Source organism: Carettochelys insculpta, chromosome 30 (genome assembly GCF_033958435.1).
Source record: "Carettochelys insculpta isolate YL-2023 chromosome 30, ASM3395843v1, whole genome shotgun sequence".
Classification (NCBI taxonomy): Eukaryota; Metazoa; Chordata; order Testudines; family Carettochelyidae; genus Carettochelys; species Carettochelys insculpta.
The window spans coordinates 12,322,137-12,340,821 of NC_134166.1; the positions used below are offsets into that span (position 1 = coordinate 12,322,137).

Below are 18,685 nucleotides of genomic sequence, written 5' to 3' on the forward strand. Positions count from 1 at the left end.
GGGCACAGAGACCTCCAGGCCCGACTCTCCCCCACAGGGGCACTGGCTGGTCACTGAGGGGGCACAGGCCGGACTGGGGGGGCATTAGCTGGTCACAGAGGGAAGAGTTTAAAACCCCTCAAGTGAGGGGTGGACAGCTGGGACAGTGACGACCATTCCTGCCACCCCTCCCTGGCACCCCACCTCCTCTGCCCCCCACCCCAGCCAGCACCTCCCCCCACTGGATACAGCTGCCTGGTGCTGCTATTCCAACCTTCCCCAACCCTGCGCGGAGGGGGGGCAGCACTGCCCGGTTCCTGCCACCGCAGCCTATGGGAAGGGAACCTCTGCAGCCCAGGCCAGGGAGGGAGGACAGCTGGAGTAGGGAGTGGGGTCCAGTGGTTGGAGGGGGAAGCGGGGCAGGGCTGGCTCCTGGGAGGAATGCAGGCCAGCACCTGCCCCAGGGTGGCGCCAAGGCCTGGTCCAGCAGGACACGCTCCTGTCTGAGCAGGGTGCCCGACCCTAGGGACAGCCAGGGCTCCGGCACTCAGCCAGCAGCATGGGCTAGCACTGAGGGGCACTCAAAGAGCTGGGCAGGGAGAAGGTAGCGGCTTGGGACCGAGGGGCACTTGGGCAGAATGAGTCAGCTCTGCTGGGGAGCAACCAGCACCTGAGGAGAAACAGCAACAAACCCTGGCAACTGGGCTTGGAAATACAAAAGAAACGACCATTTATTGGGGTGGCACCTCCAGCCCCTGGGGGGGGACGTTACTCACCTGGGGCACCTCAGAGTCCATCCCCTGCCCTGTGCCAGGAGCTGCCACAGCTAGCACAGGAGGCGGCTGTCCTGCGCCAGAAGTCCCCGGGCAGGTGGGGGGCCAGGGCACAGGTCCCCCCCACCCCGTCTCACTATCTCAGTCCCAGCTTCTTCTTCTCCTTCTGTTTCTTGCGCACCACGTCGATGTTGCGATCCTTCCACATGCTCTTGCGCAGCTTGATGGGGCGGCTGCCCACGTATTTACCTGCCGGGGGCAGAGGGGCAGGCTCAGTCCAGACACATCCCAAGGGCAGCACAGGGTTAAGGTCGGCCAGGCCAAGTGGGGTCTGACAGTGTAACCTGCCCCCCAACCTGGCAGCAGCGCAACAGCCTAACCCTCCCCCCTACCGCGGGCCTCCCCCCGGCCCCCGGCAGCAGGCGCCCGTCACCGCCCCCTCACCATTCATCTCGCGCATGGCGCGGACGTAGTCGTTGGGGTCCTTGAAGCTGACGAAGCCGTAGCCTTTGGTCTTGCCGGTGCGCTTGTCCCGGATCACCTTGGCCTTGAGGAAGGAGGGGTAGCGGCTGAAGGCGCGGGCCAGGATGTCATCGTTCACCTCGTTGCCCAGGTCCCCACAGAAGATCCGGAAGTCGTCTGCCGGCAGGAGGAAGAGGGGAGGAGTGAGTGGGGCAGGGACAGGCCAGCCCCACCTGTGACCATGGCAACCCTGCGCCACAGAGTTCAGCACCTGCTCCGTGGACTGAGCCCTCTGGGCTGCCCCCAGCAGGATCCAGCGGCTGGGAGTCCCAGGGGTCATGCCTCCACATCGGCCCCTTGCAGCGAGGAGTCCCACAGATTAACGCCAATGCTGCCTGGACCCTGCTCCAGGTGGCGATTCCTCCCTCCCTGCCCCTCTGACCAGTCTGGATCCCCCCCGCTTCACCTGGGTCCCACTCCAGCAAACTGGAGTCCTCCCAGCAGCTCCCAGCTGCCGTGCGGATGCAGCGTTTCAGCTTTTCCTGCCTGGTTTTCTTCTTGTCCTCGACCACAGGCTCCACCACCGGCTGGGGGGAGGGAGGGAGGGAAGGCCAGGGGTCAGCAGCATCACCGGGGCAGAACCCAGCCCAGCCCCTCCACTGCAGATCAGACGAACTCCGACCTTCCCAGCCCTCTGGCCCAGGGCTGCGCCAGACCACACCCCGAGATCCGGAGGAGCTCTTGCCCCGGGCTGAGGCCAATGGGCGGAGAAGGGACTAGCACACTGTGCAGACCCATCCTCACCCTGCAGCATCTCCAGGATGGAGCCCCCCACCCGATCCCCTGTAGCCTGGACACAAGACCCTCCCAGGCCACTGGCACCTCTGGTACCCCTGGCACAAAGCCACCTCCAGTCCTTCCATGGCTCCCCAGCCCCACCCCCTCCTCCCCTCGGTGCCTCCCCACAACCATCCCACACGCTCCCCCCACCCCTGCCCATACTCCTTCTGCGGTGCCGCCCCCTCCGGCCAGGCAGACACCCCGCTCACCTCCACTGGCCCAAATCCAACTTCGGGGCCCCGGGGCCGCCGCCCCCGCAGGGGCCCCAGCTCAGGTCCACGCAGCATTGGCAGCACCCTGGCCTCTGGCATCAAGGGCTCTATCTCGGGCATGCTGGGACCGATTACAGCCTCCTCTAGCCCCATGGGCTCCTTCTCCTCCACCATGACTGGTGGGGGTGGCTCCCGCAGCTCCTCCTGCAGCAACCAGGGGGTTAGCAGCAGGGCCACACAACAGCAGAGGGATGAGCCTGGGGCGCTTCCCCCCCTCATTCCCCCAGCCCCAGGGCTGTGGGGTAGCCCCCGGGACCCCCTGCCCCATGGGAGTCCAGCCCGAAGCCCTGAAGGCTATTCTACAGGAATGAACCAATCGGACACCGGAACCGGCCCATGGGACTCACTGCCATGAGGGAAGTTAATAGGGCTAATACAAAATGACTGGGGTTAACCTGCGGAACGCGCTGCCGCAGGGATATGTAATGGGGTCTGCAAGTTCCATGCACTGATCCCCCAAACAGCAATGCAGTGGGGTGAACCCCAAAGTTCACTGCAAGGATTGAATCCTTGGGCGGACATGAAGTGGATCTCCTGGGACCTTTCCACTTCTGCTATAAGGTGTGGCTTGTACCAGCACCCCCCGCCCCCGCAGCCTCAGCAGCATCAAATCCCTGCCTGCATGCTCCCCCAGCCAGAGACACTGTGGCAATCAGCTCAGTATGTTTAAAAGGGGAATATGATGTTTAACAACCCCATGTAAGGCTGGGATAGCAAGGATCAGAGCTTGTGACCCACATGCTCCAGGGCAGGAGCACAAGCACAGACTGGAGTCAGGAAGGAACCCTTCCAGCTGCGTGTCGGATGACCCAGCAAGGGAGTGGAGGGGGTTGGGGCGGTTTAATGCCTTCCTCTCCAGCGTGGAGGGAGGCTGAGGGGCAGAGAGCAATGTTCCCTCTCCTGCCAACTCACCTCCTGCTTTTTTACCGGTGGGGCAGAATACACCGTGGGGGCTGCCTGGATCACCATGGGGTTTATCTTCGGCGCAGGCAGGACAGGAGGGCGGGGAACCGACATCAGAGGAGTGATCGGACCAACGGGGACCCCAGGTCCCACCTAGACAGAAGCGAACCAGGGCTACTAAACAGGACTAATGCAGACACTGGCTCCCCAGCCTGTGTCTTTGTCCAGCCGAGCCCAGAAATGAGGCTCCTGTCACAGCTGGTGACACACCAGCACTAAAATGCAGCTGCCTCTGGAGTAGGACGTGGCAGTTCGTGAGCAGCCACACAACAGAGTGCCAGTAACAGCATAAGCACAGCCTGTGAGGGGAGAAGGTCCCCTCTATTGAGCCCTCCTCCCTGCAGCACGGTGCCCCCTCCTTTTGCCCGGCATTATCAAAACCAGCCATGACTGCCAAGGGAGAGCCCCACCAGTCCCCTAATGCCAGGCTAAGGTCAGAACTGACTGTGAAAGGAGAGGCCCCCCCGCCCCCTAATTATTTCCATTAGTCTTTTCTCCAAGTGTCAACCAGACTCAACACTGCTTCACTCCAGATCTGACCCCACAGTGCAGCTAACTGCCACTCCCTCACACCCCCAGGCTGAGGGAAATGCACTCACCGGAGGGCCAGTTCTCATTGGTCCTATAGGCCCCAGGGGTGGGCCAGAGGGCCGCTGCATGGGAGGCCCCAACATCATCTGTGGGCCTTGGGGACCGGGCATTGGGGGCCCCACCATGGCTGGGTGGTGAGGTGGGCGCATGGCCAGGGGCCTGGGAGCACCTGCTAAGAGACAGACAGAGATTTTCCATTTTTACAGCAGCAAGATTTCCCATCCAGCTTTGATCCTGGGACAAGCCCCCAATTGGAGGATGGAGGGAAATCCAGGAAGTGAAACTGACGACCCCACTCCCAGGCTGTGGGAAGCATAGGGAAAAGAGCAAAACAGACTTCCCCATTGCGCTTGGGTTTTGGCATTTCCCATGATTGGGCAGGGGGAGTCCAGGAAGTAAAACCGGCCTCCCCATCCCTTGGCAATCAGCAGAGCAAACCCACTGACAACCCCAGGACTTCCAAAAGGGCCTGGCTGCAAGAATCTCCCTCGTCAGGAAGCTTGGGAGGGGATATTTGGTATCAGTGGGATTTAAGCCTCAGCAGTGTCTCCAGATCTAGAGGGAGAGCAGGGTCCAGGGACGGCAGGCAGAGGGGAAGATGGGGCAGGTGGGAGAAGCTTACCAGATCTCTGCAGGACGTGAGGCACGAAGGTTGGTCGAAGGATGGGCGGCCGCTGTGGAGGGACAACTGCAGAGGGCGAGAAGGAGAATTTTACGTTAAGGCCCCAGGCTGGGTCTCGCAAGGGTGGGACTCAAATCCCAGCACTGCCGCAGGCGTCCTGGGTGACCGCAGACAAGTTACTCCGATGCTCCATGCTTCAGTGTTCTTACCTGGAAAACTTGGTGAAAGGTCCAGCCTTTGACTTGGCCAGTTATACTGAGGGCTCTTCAGAGGAGGGTCTGCCTCTCACATGCCTGGTGCAATGGAGCCCTGATCTTACCTGGGGCAGAGCGTGTCTCTCGCTGTGTGTCTGGGCACTGCCTGACACGATGGTCCTCTGATCTTACCTGGGACAGGGACTGCCTGTCACTGCACGTAGGCCTCCTCCAGCACAACAGGAGTCCAATCTCAGCTGGGGACACTACTGTATTACAGACAGACAGACCAAGAGTACTAACTCCAGGGTTGATCGTTAGGGGAAAAGCCCTTCTGGGCTGGAGGCTGTAAGGCAGCACCGTGCAGGGAACACGCAACGCCAAGAGAGTTGTGTTCCCTCTGATTAGATGGCTGCAGGTTGGAGGAAGGGCCTCGAGTGACTGGACAGCAAAATGGCAAATGAAGTTTAACGTGGGTAAGTATAAGGTAATGCACATTGGGAAAAATAACCCTAACTATACATACAATACGATAGGGGCAAATTTAGATACAACAGATCAGGAAAGGGATCTTGGAATTATAGTGGATAGTTGTCTGAAAACATCCACATAGTGTGCAGCGACAGTCAGTAAAGCAAATAGGATGTTAGGAATAATTAAAAAAGGGATAGAAAAAATAAGACGAAGAATATCATACTTCCCCTATATAAAACTATGGTACGCCCACATCTCGAGTACTGCGTGCAGATGTGGTCTCCTCACCTCAAAAAAGATATCTTGGCATTAGAAAAGGTTCAGAAAAGGGCAACTAAAATGATTAAGGGTTTGGAATGAGTCCCATATGAGGAGAGGCTAGAGAGACTGGGACTTTTCAGTCTAGAAAAGAGGAGACTGAGGGGCGATACGATAGAGGTATATAAGATCATGAATGGTGTGGAGAAAGTGAATACAGAAAAGTTATTTACTTGTTTCCATAATATAAGAACTAGAAGACACCAAATGAAATTAATGGGTAACAGGTTCAAAACTAATAAAAAAAGTTTTTCTTCACCCAGCGCACAGTCAACCTGTGGAACTCCTTGCCTGAGGATGCTGTGAAGGCCAGGACTCTAACAGAGTTTAAAAAAGAGCTGGATAAATATTTGGAGGTGAGGTCCATAGGTGGCTTTAGCAACTGTGTTCGGTTCACCTCCTCTGGGGCACCTGGTGCTGACTACTGTTGGCAGACAGGATACTGGGCTAGATGGACCTTTGGTCTGACCCAGTATGGCCGTTCTTATGTTCATCCACACCCACTTGCACTCTGTCTAGAGATCATGTGAGCAGGGGATAAGGAAGGAGGAGCCGGAATCTCCTCCCCCAGCTGGAGAGCAGATGTTCACAAACGTGTTGTCAACACAGGGCCAACTGAGTCACGTCAACTGCTGGCTCAGCTGGATTTGCCCCAGCCGTCTTGTCACATCAGCACCGGCAACAGGACAAAGAGAGTATCTTTTCTACACCTCTGTGGCTAGAGGATCCCAAAATTCTCTAGAGGCTGCCCACAGTTCTCATTCACTCAGTGATGACACACAGCTGCTGTGCCCCCCAGAAGCAGCCGCATCTCATCACTTGAGCGAAAGACGACCATGTATGCGGCCTCTACAGGGCTTTGGAATCCTATAACGGAATCACCCGCAGAGGGCTAGGATGCAGCTGCCTCTGGGGTGGCATACAGCACTCATAAAACATGGGAGGACTATTCAAGAACAAACTCTGCCCTAGAGCAGACTATCCCATAACTGTCCAGAGGATAGCACAAGATGCACTGTCCAGTGAAGCAGCTGGGGATACCTCACTAGATAGACTTGGTGGTTTGACCCAGACAGCAGGGAGGAGGCCACGTGTGACAGGGCCCCAGTTCTGACTGGTGGCGACAGGACACTGCGTTAGAAGGGCTCACTGCTAGACACAGGATAAAGCTGTTCCCCAGGTGAGAACCGTTCAGCAGCCCCATGTATGAACGGGCGCTACTGGGTCTCCTGCCAGTTCCCAGTTCTATCAGAGCCCACAGCGAGCTGAGCTGGCAGAAACTGCTCGCTGGCAGCCGTGGCAGAGGAGCCACAGGCTGGCCAAGCCTCCCTCCAGCCGGTGAGGTACGGGGTAGACTCCTGTCCTGTCACCGTACCTGCCCTGCGGATGAAGAGGGGGCTTCGGTTCCCAGGGCTGTCAATCCGGCACCTCTGGCCAGCGCTGAAGCTCACTCAAAGAAAAAGAACTGACATGTTGCTTTGGAATCTCAGACGCACCACATGCAGCCAGAGACCAAGCCCCCAAGACACGCTACCTACCTGGTCCCACAAATGGCACTGGGGGGGCCACAATGGGGGCCACAACAGTGGCTGCAGCAGCTGCGCGGGCTTCTAAGCTCTGCTGGACCTGCAGCAGGAAGGAAACATGAACAGAGGTCAATGCAGGTCCTTGTGATACACTGGGAAAGGGGCACCTGGGCCAGTGAAGGACTATCACCTTGTTCCCCGGCCCATGTCCTGAAACATCTGCCCAGAGGCAAATGGGCCTCAGGTAACACAGCCTCCACCTCCCCAGGGATATATCCAGCTGCAGAAAGGAGCAGCTGGTCAAAGGGCACAGCAGAACCAGGGGAGAGGCTGAGCAGTAGGGATGTAAAATCCTGCTTAATTGGTTAACCTACTGTTTAAACTACTAAAGGGGGACAGCTGGAGCAGCGCCAGTTCCTGGCACTTCATGGGCAGGGGCACTCCAGCCCAGCCGGAGCAACCCCTGTCTGTTGCAGGGGGACTGCTCCCACCTGAGCTGGGCTGGAGCACCCTCCCAGCATGCTGGAGTGCCCCCACTCTGGCAGTGATCCTCCCTATGCTGGGAGGGGAGCTACTCTCACCCCCCCGCCCCCCGGTTAACCCCATTTAGGATGAGGCTTAGAATCATAAGTTGCAGAGCTGGAAGGTACCTCAAGAGGTCATCAAGTTCAGCCCCCTGCCCACAGCAGGATCAACCTCAACTAAACCATCTCAGCCATGACTATGTCAAACTAGGACTTGAAAGTCTCTGGGGATGGAGATTCCATCACCTCTTCAGGGAACGCAGACCAGTGCTTCACCACCCTCCTGGGGAAAGAGCTTTCCTCATATCTAATCTAGACCTCCTCTGCTGCAACTTGAGACCTTTCCTCCTTGTTCTGCCATCCGTCTGTACTGAGAACAGCTTGTCTCCATCCTTTTCAGAGCCCCGCTTCAGGAAGTTGAAGGCTGCTATCAAATCAACCCTCACTCTTCTCTTTTCACAAACTAAATAATACCAAATCTCTGAGTCATGTGCTCCAGCCCTCTCATCTTTTTGGTTGCCTTCCACTGGACCCTCTCCAATGCATTCACACCCTTTCTATACTGGGGGGCTCAGTTAACCATTAACATCACTGCTGAGCAGGGCTCACTCCTTCAACTGTCCCACCAAGCCTGGCAAAGGCATAGAAAGATAATTTAGCTTTAGCTCAGGCACACCACTGGCCTCTACATCACAGTGCTCACAAGTACAGAAGGCAAGGAGAGATGAACACTGCCCCACAAAAATGAGAGCAAGCTGAGATCTAGAGACCCACTCCACAGTGGGGTATGGGACCAACATCTGGGAACAGCCTGTTAGAGGACTGGATCCCAGCTACCGTCTGTGATGTCCCACGTCCCTGACAACCTGTGTCTTAGACCACATTCAACAGGTAAACATCCAGAAAGGCAAGGACCTGGTAACTAAAGAGATGTGCTGTGGCTACTGCTTTTTGTGCAGAGCAATCTTCCTAGATTCCAAGATAATTCGATCCTCAAGTCTGACCCCCTGTATAACAGGTTAGGAAATTTCAGCCTGCACCCACCACACTGAGTCCCACCCCAAAGCATCTGCCAGTGAGGTGTTCTGTCCAGCTTTGGGGACATCAAGAGGTGTACAATCTGCCACAGCCCTTGGGAGTATGTTCCAATGATTTGTTTGGGGTAAGCAAAACAGAACAAAACAGCCTTAATCTGAATGAACTTCTCAGCATAGATAGAACAAAGAGCAATGATCTGGGCTGTATACTAGGAAAAGCTATTTCCCCAGGAGGGTGGTGAAGCACTGGAATGCGTTACCTCAAGAGGTGGTGAAATCTCCATCCCTGGAGGTTTTTTAAATTCAGGCTTGACAAAGCCCTGGCTGGGATGATTTAGTTGGGATTGGTCCTGCTTTGAGCAGGGGGCTAGACTCGACCTCCTGAGGTCTCTTTCAACCCTGGGATTCTATGGCAAGTCTAGAATAAGGCAGGGTAATGGTTGTCAACTTTTTTTCCATTTGCCATCCCGTAAAAAGCCTGGAGATGCAGACCTCTTTGGAAAGCTTAGATCCCCGAGGGTCTACACACCACAGGTTGAAAACCAGTAAGGAAGGGTGTGAATCTAAAGCAGAGTATCTATTCCTCGTTAACTCCCTATGCGAACACCCTTATTCACTTGGGAAAACACAAACAAGTACTTAGGCACTACTGTTCTTAAATAGCTGTACACACAAACAAAGCAGAAATTAGAAATTCCCAGGGCAAGGAATGTCTTTTTCATTGTGGGTTTGTACAGCATCCAGAGGGAAGCCCCAGTCTATGAGCATACTTGGCAGAATTTGATTTTAAAAACATAATTTCAATGAGTACCTTTGATGTTTTATGGGATTTTCTCCACCAATTATTTACCTTTTCATGGTGGCTGAAAGATACTGGGGAAAGTCAGACAACAATTATTTACTAACAGTAGATGCTGAGATTCAAAAAGTTAAAAGATTTTAACCATTAAAACTCCAATTGCCTACATCACATTCCAAAATATTCGTAGGAGAAAACCTTAAAAAAAATACACTGCCAAGCAGCAATTTGCTTACTTTGAACATAAATTTTAACGCTCACGCAAGGACATGTTTTTTTCAGTACTTGCAAATGCAGGTGAAACTGACTTTTAGGGGAAAAAAATTGTTCCCTAGAGAAGGGCGTCACCACTCTCCCCTAACCAAGCCAGAAAGATGGACACAGCAGCAATGGCCGGGTACAGATGGAGAAATGCAGTCACTGAGACACAAGTTAGGGCTGCGGCCAGCAGGGACCCAGGGCTTCTCTGGTTTTAATCTCTTTGCTGTCACCAAACTATACTTGCTAGTCATGTTTCTGGAGCAATGAACAACAGTGGCACCCAGCACCAACCCCATGCTGCTCATGCCCCGAGATTAAGGACGTGCTGGTGCCTCACCTGCTGGTAGGTGTTGGTGGCGATGATGGGCCGGATCACTGGGACTGGGGGCACCACAGGCACAGCCGGCACTGCCAGAGCTACTGGGACAGCCTCCACTACTGGTGCCCCAGGTGGGAGGGAAACAGGGGCCCCCAGTACCTCCTGCTCAAACCTGTAAAAGGTTGGGATTACAAATAGAAGCACGTTAAAGCTTCTCTGACAGCATCCAGGGTTTCCCATGCCCTTGGCCTGAGCCTCCCTCCTACCACAAGTCCCGCTTCCTCTGCGTTGCAGGGTTTTTCACCACTTTGCCCTGGTCTCTGCCTAACCACAACCTTCTCACTCCTAACCCCCCCTTTTCTTCCCTGTCACCCTCCCAACACCCATAAAGATTCTAGCTGCTCCTCCATTCCTACGACCTCTAAAAGGTTCCCATCCAGTCTGCTTCCACATCATTACAGCCGGACCCAACCTCTACTAACCTACAACCCCACTGCCACTGACCTTTTCTCCTCCGCTCAGGCCTCCCACTATGCTATCCTGGGGTCTTTCTGTCCTAAGCCTGTACCAGCCTTAACTCCTCATCTGAATGCTCCTTTCTCTCCCCCCATCATCCCCTCTGGACACCCAACTCTTTAATCCTCTTCCCACCTACCCCAAGTTGCTCCCATCCCAGCTGTCTTCCCCAGTCCTGAGCCCAGCTCCGGTAATCCATACGCCAAGTCTCCCCTCCCATCTCACACAACCCGCAGACCTTCCCCCTATTTCACGCGCGTCTCCCCATGGATCCTCCCACCCATGGGCCAGCCCTGTCCCCCCCCGCAGGGCCATGCCCGCTCGTCTTTCCCATAAGCCAGATGCCGGAACCAGAGCCCAACCCCTCCCTTGGGACTCCCCCTCACTCCACCCAGACCCCCCCGGATCACCCCTCCCCCCATGGTCTGCCACACGCTGCCCCCGGGTCTCCCCATCTCCCCGCGCTCACAGCGCCATCTCCGCCTCCATCTCTTTTAGTCGCTCCTCCCCGCTCTTGGGCCCCCCGGCTGGCGCGGCTGCCCCCGCGGGGCCAGGTGCCGGTGTGGGGGCGGGGGCGGGGGCAGGGGCAGGGGGGGCCCCGGCGGGGGGCGGGGCGGGCGGAGCCGCCATGGCGAGCTCCGCTCTCAGCCTCCGCCGCTCCGCGCGGCGTCCCGACACACCAACTTCCGGCGGACAGCTGATGACGTTCGACACCTTCCGGTGCAGGGCCGCAGGCTCAGAAGCCCCATAGACTACATCCGGCGCGCTCTCATGACGTCAAATTATGGCGGGGCCCGGAGCCCTCCAAAGCGAGGAAGGGGGCGTGGTTCTCCTGAGGCTTGGTTCCCATTGGTGTTTCCGCTGAGCACGTGATTCCTACTCGCCCTCCGGCACCTAAGCGGGAGTAGGGCGGGGAGTTCCCTCCCTCCCACTGACTGAGCCCACGCAGGGTCCTTCCCCGGCTCGGCTGTTGTCCCAGTCCTTCCCGGCCCCGCCCACCTCTCTGGCCCCGCCCCCAGTGCCTCACTTGGGCCGTCTTCATTGGTGCCGCGCTCCGCCCACTCACGTACCCCTCCCCACCTCCCCACTTGGGAAGATCGATCGAAGTGTGGGGGGGATGGAGAATTCACTCAGCGGCCGAGTGGGACCTATGTGGGGTTGAGGAGCAGAATTAACCATGCAGTGGGAGTGGGACCAATGTGGGGCAGGGGGCGCAGAATGAACCGTGCAATGGGGGTCGGGCCAATGTGGGGCAGGGGGGTGCAGAATGAACCGTGCAATGGGGGTCAGACCAATGTGGGGTTGCGATGCAGAATGACCCATGCAATGGGGGTTGGTATTTCTTAAAACTACCTTGGGGCCATTTTAATGCTCTCATTTGCCTTTTTTTTTAACATTTGACGCCCTCAATTGGAGTACAAATCCCAGAACTGGGGGTCTGATTTTGCAGAAATTTCTGCTGCAATTTGTACCTCTTTAAAATAAATCAAATCTCTGTGAGGTATCTTGGTGTAAAGCCCAATATGTTAACAAGAAAAACAAGACTCTAGAGAGATGCCAAAAGTTCCTCTGTGAAAAGTTGTGAGTGAAAAGTTTCACTCAGCACTGTGCAACTAGCAGTGTGTAACCCTGCACAGGAACCTGAGCCCTCTGGAGCTTAGTGCAGGAGGCTCTACAGTTTGAGCTAAATAAAAGCCAGCTGGCTCCCAGCTATGGTTGTAGAAGAGACAGAGTCTTTCTCTGTGTAACTGGTCGAGGTGCCACTCCATGGGACAGTGAACCTCTGTTGCCTTCTGCTGAACCTGCTCCAATGTATCCACATACTTTTCATACTGAGGGGCCCAGAACTGGACACGCTACTCGAGATATGGCCTTACCAGTGCCGAATACAGAAGAATAATAACTTCTCTAGATCTCCTGGAAATGTTCCAGGTAATACACCCTAATATGTCACTAGCCTTCTTGACTCATATCCAGCCTCTCATCCACTGTAATACCCATGTCCTTTTCTGTTGCACTGCTACTTAGCCCATCCATAACATAAATGGCCTCTATATTTACTTTAAAAATCTAGTAATGTCTTTTGTGGGCTGCAGCTTCCATCCTCAGATGCACCAAGGTTTGGACGGCAGAGATCCAGGCACACCCTTACGTCAGTGCTAATGAGGCTAATTGCACCAGGGTGGATGCTGCCCACTTCTAACGCAGCTGATAAGCAAGCCTTACCAGGCAGAAGGAGCAGGATGGGTGGAGGATCTGGTGGATCATAGTTACTATTACAGGGTATTAATATTACAACTGGAGAGACAGGATATAGGTTACAGGAACTGGAACCAGCTGGATGCAGAGGGGCTGGCCCGAGGGAATGCATTCCTGACACTGAGGGGCAAAACGAGAACATCTATTTTTGACACATCACCTTGGAGCAGGGCATGACTTTAGTGAGGCAGATTGCAGTGATGGCTAATTGAGCACCTCTTGGGGAGCGTGAGGTGCCTACCCATCCCTGTTGAAGATAGCGGCCCAACTTCCTGTGACTTCCCAGGGCTGGGCAGCCAGTGACACAGATTTGCGTTGTTTGGTGTTCCAGCCCTGCACCCAGCAGCCTGACTGGAGGTTAGCATGAGCAGCCATGTGGTCCCGACCTGCCACGTGGAGGGCAGATATCGTGAGGCCCCTGTGCTGTGGCTGGACAGATCCAGGAACAACGTGGCAGTGGAGGGTGACAGTAGACTGCAGAGAGATGTCAGGGGGCTCTGTGATGTCAGCAGGTGAACGCTCTTGCCTGGGGGAGGAAGCAGCAACTACCTCTGTGTCCTGGAGAGCCCCAGGGAGCCCCACATCATCTGACACCTAAGCATCTCCTGCATCCCAGGTGGCCAGGCTGGAGAGGGCCACAGGGCACCTGCTGGTGCGTGTCTTATCGGTCCCTCAGGATTATTGCCTGCACAGCATGTGCCTGTCATGTGGGGCTTCTTGGCTCCTCCCCTGCGCTCTGTGGGAAAATTCCCATCTGATTGGCCATCACCGAGCAACTTCTGGGAGAGTGGATTCTTTTCAACAGGCATCAACATCTGTCTGACCATAGAGGGCTGCTCCTTTGCCGCCACTGAAAGGCTGGCTGGGGGCAGAGGGGGGACACCCAACCACACACCATATGTCAGCAACACACCCAGTGAAACTTCCTAATTTCTCCACACAAGTTCACAGGAGAGTGATGCTCACCACAACAAGGCGTTTTAATGACACCGCTCACGTTGTACAGAACACACCAAGCGCCTAGTGGAGTTTGTAGCAGCTCTGTACAAAGAAAATCTTCAATGCCCAGGAATCCTGACTAGTAGCCCCAGGCCCAGGCTCCAGAGACATCAGTGGGAGGCTGTGCCCATTGCGTCCTGAGGGCACCAGGATGGATCTGGCTTCTTCCACATCCATTTCTTTGGCAGGACCTGGGCCCAAGTCTGCATGGAGCCCTCCAGTGACCCCAGGTAACCAGTGCATTGAATGCACAAAGCATTTCGGTCCTGAAACAGCAGTGACTCTGAAGGGCCAGTTGGGTGATCTGTGGGGCAGCAGTGACACCAGCTGGCCAGGGAGAGAAATGGCCAGTGTTGGAATAATCTGATTTCATCTGTCAGAATAAAGCCAAGTGTCTTCATCCCAGTGCTGGAGTACCACCCAGGGGCCACTCTGGGTCATGCACAGATTGTTTCTGTTGGAACAGCAGTCCCTCCCCGTCCCCAGTTAGGGTTGCACACAGCACGCAGCTGCTCCAGAGCAGGGGTCCGCGATCAAAAGAGCAAGAACCACCTTTTTTTTTTTTTTTCAATTTGGTAAAAATTCAAGAGCTGCAATGCACGTGAATACGAGATGGTTCTTAACAAGTAACATCAAACCAGACTTTTGTAACCCCAAAACTTTTCTGTTAGTCTATAAGGTGCCACAGGACCCTTCGTTGCTGTTACAGATCCAGACTAACATGGCTACCCCTCCGATACTATGTTAAGAATGGCGCTCACGTAGTGGTTTGTATGGTGATGCGTGTTTACTGCAGGACATTCACAAACTTTTTACATACCTTGCTTTATCCCACGCACCCTTGCGTAACTGGAATTTCATGTAAGTCGGGGGATGGCTTTTTTCCCCACTGAAGCACACATTCTGCGGCCGGAGCACCCGGATCTCCTTTGGAAAGGTAAGTCCTGAGCGGGGGGGCAGTTGGGGAGGTTAAGCCTGGAGGTGGGATGGGGCTGTGGGAGGGGGACGGGGCGTTAAGCCTGGGGTAGGTTAGGGCTGCAAGGAGGTGGGGGGGTGGAGCTGAGCTGGAGCTGCTTATGGGGGTGGTGGTTGAACTGGGGCAGGTGGGTGGTTAAGCTAGAGCCACACCAGGGTGGTGAGTGGGGCTGGAGGGGTTTGAATCGGGGCTGTGTGGGCTGGGGCGGGGGGAGCGGGATTTTGAATCAAGCTTGACTGGTGTTTATGCAAGTCAAGCACAACTCAAAATTGCGCATTTTGAGGGTTTACTGTATTTGATTCCCTTCCTCTTTACATTGGTGTGTTTGTACTGCCATCTTCCTGACTTTCAGTCCCGAACCCACTTTAACTACCATGTTCAATTATCACACTTCATTTCAGTTTTCTTTCTTAAAATGTGTGTCACCGCAAGCTTCCTTTTCCTTTTCAAATGCAAGACTTTAATAGAAGCCTGATCAAAGCACAGATACTGTATCACATCCCACAATGCACTGCACATATTAAAGGGGGAGTTATCCAACATTTCGAGATCGCATATCGTTTGCTATTTCGATCTGAGTTGTTCATTGTTGGGCTTTTAGACATTCACTGTTTATCAAAAAGAGTCCGGGGGATGATTTTTACTCTGCAATTATAACATCGGGAGCCCCACAGAAATCCTTAAAGACCCACATGTAGCTCTGGGGCAGCTGGGTGCAGACACCCGCCCTACAGAACTGTGACAGCTCACCGAACAGCCTGACCAGCAAACACATCACAACCCCAGAGGGGCAGGAAACGTCGCTCCTCACATTTTCATGGCTGCTGCTTTTGGTGCTGGTGACAGTGTCACACACTAGGTAACGCAACTCCCTTGGGGGCTCCTCTCCCCAGTATGGATTGGCCTGTTACTGTTTCTGGCTTCTGGACTGATGAGTTGGTATCATGCTGTATCCACGTCTACTCCTAAACGTTCTGTTCCACTGGCGGAGTTGTTGGAGTTGAAAGTTTTATTCTCTGTAAACTTTGAATTTTAGGCTTAACAAAGTAGCAATGTAAAGTAACATATTAACACATGGAACATTTTAGTGATTTTACTGATTAAGTTCTTTAATTAAATATATGTCTCTGTGTCAGAGTTTAGTAGGTAAAGAGACAGAGTTTTTGGTATTATGTCTGTGTTAATAAGATTGCAGGATGATGTTGAAGGCTGAAGCCTTAATTGTTTGATTTACAATGCCTTTTGGTCTGCTTTTCTCTGAGAGCCCTTGTAAGAATTGCTTGCGAGTGAAAGTGGTATGTCTGTGTTAAGATAAAGATGCAAAGGTTATCCCCAGAGCTACATGGCCAAGAAAGGAGGGGTGAGGCATGGGAGAAGGACCATCAGTGTGTATTGATTGACTTCCCGTCCCACTCTCTGGTTAAGAAGTGATTGGCTTGGCAGATTGATGACTCTAAAGCATGGAGCAGGCACCCCAAAGACAAGTGATTACAGGCTGAGCCTTTTGGAGATGTTCTGAGAAAGATTGGTGTCGGGAAGATAACACACCAGTCCCAGCCTGACACAGCAAACCTCAATGGAGAGGAGGATTCTAAAAGCAGGTGCTTTGCCATGGGACTTTGGGTTCGTCTCGCCACCAACTCCAGGAGAGCATCGGATCGCAACCGACAAGGCCCCGTTCCCCTTCTGCGATCGATTTAACTGGCCACTACATTGACCCAGGCTCTGGACTGGTAACTACGACATCGTTCGGCAGGACTGCGTGCGTGGGGGTGTATGTGGGTGTGACTGAAAAGCAAATGCTGCTGTTATATTCTCCATAAATGCGGCGTCCTGCCTTTTCCCCTACCAAAGAGCTTGAGTGTCTAAAGCATAACAGAGTGAGAGTCACTCCTGACTGTGGATGAGGCGCAGAGCCTGGCGACCTCCAAATCGCATTGCCCAGGGGTCCACCCCACCCTCACCAGCACTGTGTGTGTGTGTTTGTGTTGCAGGGCAACGAGGACCCAGCTCTCTCTACTCTCCAGACACACCCCACGAGGGAGGGGTGGGACTGCTCCCACACCCACCAGTGGAAGTGGAGCAATATGCCAGGGTAGTAGACTGTGTTTGGGACACTGCTGGTGGTGTGGAGAGAAGAGGGGCCTGCTCTGCTAGTCCCCTGAGCTGCATGGGTGGGGAGAAGAGGTGGGCAGGAAAGAGGCAGGGCCTGGGAAGGAGAGGGCTTCTCCAGCCCTTCCCCAGGCTGGGCAGGGTTCCTGTTGATTTTTTCCCACTCACTGGCTGAATAAATGTTGTTCTGTGCCCCAAAGCATGGGTGGCTGCGCACCACCAGTAGAAACACGCTGCCAGCTGCAGGCCCACTGGCAATCCACTGGGCAGCGCCTGCTCTGGCCTGGGACCACCTGAGTGCTCAGTGTCCAGGGAACTCTGGTCATGAGACCCGCCCCCGCCCAGATCCCCTGGCTCCCCGCTCTCCAGGGCCAGGTGTTGTAAGAGCATGCTGCGGGAGACGGGGGTGCTGCACAGTTCTGATTGGGTGCTGTTGTACACCCGAATTAGCTTCTCCTGACCTATCTTTTGAGATGCCCCTTTAGCAGCTCACTTGGCAGGTGCTGAGCAGATGGGGTCTCAGGCTTCCTGCCGCTGAGAGATTTAAAAAAAAAAAATTGCTGTTAGTTTGAGTCTTCGGTTTGTTGCTCTTCGAATTCTTTCTGGTCGACCTCTCAATACATTTACCTGCCGCTTCCCAGAGCTTCGGCTCCTTCCTCTTTTCCAAGCTAGGATTTAACTTCACATTTTTAAAGGATGCCTCTAGCTGCCCCTCGTATTTTGCTGTCTAGCCCCGCAGCACCTTTTCAGTCCTTTCAGAGGTGACACATGGGAGGTGCATAGGGGGGCTCACGTGCACCCCAGCAGCTCCTACCCCCCACTGCAGGGCAGTGCTTCTGATGAGTGCCAGTGTGGTCCTGTCCCTCCCTCCAAGCAGCATGGCCCTAGAGCAGCAGTTCCTTCAGGCAGGGGGAGCCCAGGGCTACTTGGGCCTCTTCCCTGCCCTGGGGGGGCTTTAGGGAGGTGCTGACCATTTCCAGGAGTGGTGTGATACCAGGGCAGGGAAGGAGTCTGCCTCAGCCCCACTGCACTGCTGACTGGGACTCGGCGCATCGCCTGGCTGGTGCCTGGCTCCTGACCCCCTTCCTGCACCTCAGCCCCCTGTCCCAGCCCTAAGCCCCATCCCAGAGCCCCTACCCCATACCCCCTCCTGCACCACAAACACCTGCCCCAGCTTGTGTTCTCTGGAAGCCGAGCACTGGGGCAGCTTCCCAGGAGAAATTCTGGTGCCACCCAGCAGCCACAGCCGGCAGCATGTGTTTCTATGGGTGGTGCACATCCACATATCTTGGTGCAGACAAAAAAATTATTCTGTGCAGGGATCAACAAAATTAGAGGGACCCATGCTCCCCGCCCCCAGCCACCTGCCGCCCCAGCCAGAGCGTAAACCTTCTCCCACACCCCAACCCCCTGCCGCTGAGTGAGGCTGGGGAAGAGTGCAGGGAGGGGGCGCGTGTAGTGGGCAGGGCAGGGCAGCGAAGCAGGAAACAGGGTGTCTGGCTTTCTGTGGTTACACAGCCTGGTGGTCTAGACTTTGGTCCCGGCTGATGGCCTGTGCCCAGGGCTGGCAACACTTCGGCGGGTCCTGCTCACTGGTGGGCTCTGGCCCCCCGTGGGGGTGGGGTACAGGTAGGCAGCCCTCAGTGCAGCTCCGACCCTGCCATGTGGGGCTCCAGGAACCATTTAAAGGGCCTGGGGTTGCCCTTTAAATCACCAGAACCCCAAGGCAACTGCCCCCTTCCCCCCATTGGCAGCCCTGCCAGGGCCCTCTCTCCTCAGCCCATCCTGCCATGGGCCAGAACCTACCGACCACCAGCTCTGGACCCCTCTCCTGCCATCCTGGGGGTCTCCCACTCACTACCGGGGGCC

General features: G+C 55.1%; 1 protein-coding gene across 2 annotated transcripts; it reads right to left on the reverse strand.

Moving 5' to 3' along the window:
- Positions 1 to 686: 686 nt before the first annotated feature.
- On the reverse strand, positions 687 to 11,127 carry RBM42 (RNA binding motif protein 42). Of its 2 annotated transcripts, none has more exons than XM_074980716.1 (10): positions 10,940 to 11,127; positions 9,973 to 10,126; positions 7,027 to 7,114; positions 4,503 to 4,568; positions 3,889 to 4,049; positions 3,239 to 3,382; positions 2,264 to 2,470; positions 1,681 to 1,801; positions 1,197 to 1,391; positions 687 to 1,001 (listed from the first exon to the last, which is right to left on the reverse strand). In XM_074980716.1, exons 1-10 carry the CDS (start codon positions 11,098 to 11,100, stop codon positions 889 to 891), a joined length of 1,410 nt encoding a protein of 469 aa, XP_074836817.1. In that variant the 5' UTR covers positions 11,101 to 11,127; the 3' UTR covers positions 687 to 888. The 2 variants fall into 2 exon arrangements, with proteins under 2 accessions (XP_074836817.1, XP_074836816.1); XM_074980715.1 differs by having other exon boundaries at positions 3,889 to 4,052; positions 10,940 to 11,126.
- Between the last annotated feature and the right edge of the window lie 7,558 nt (positions 11,128 to 18,685).

Bases quoted from the DNA above. Each gene is read 5' to 3' on its own strand.
- RBM42 (XM_074980715.1), bottom strand. From the start codon at position 11,100: ATGGCGGCTCCGCCCGCCCCGCCCCCCGCCGGGGCCCCCCCTGCCCCT. The intron at 10,127-10,939 runs GTGAGCGCGGGG...AACCTTTTACAG, and splicing joins ATGGAGGCGGAGATGGCGCT to GTTTGAGCAGGAGGTACTGG. The intron at 1,002-1,196 runs GTGAGGGGGCGG...TGCCCCCGGCAG, and splicing joins CGCCATGCGCGAGATGAATG to GTAAATACGTGGGCAGCCGC.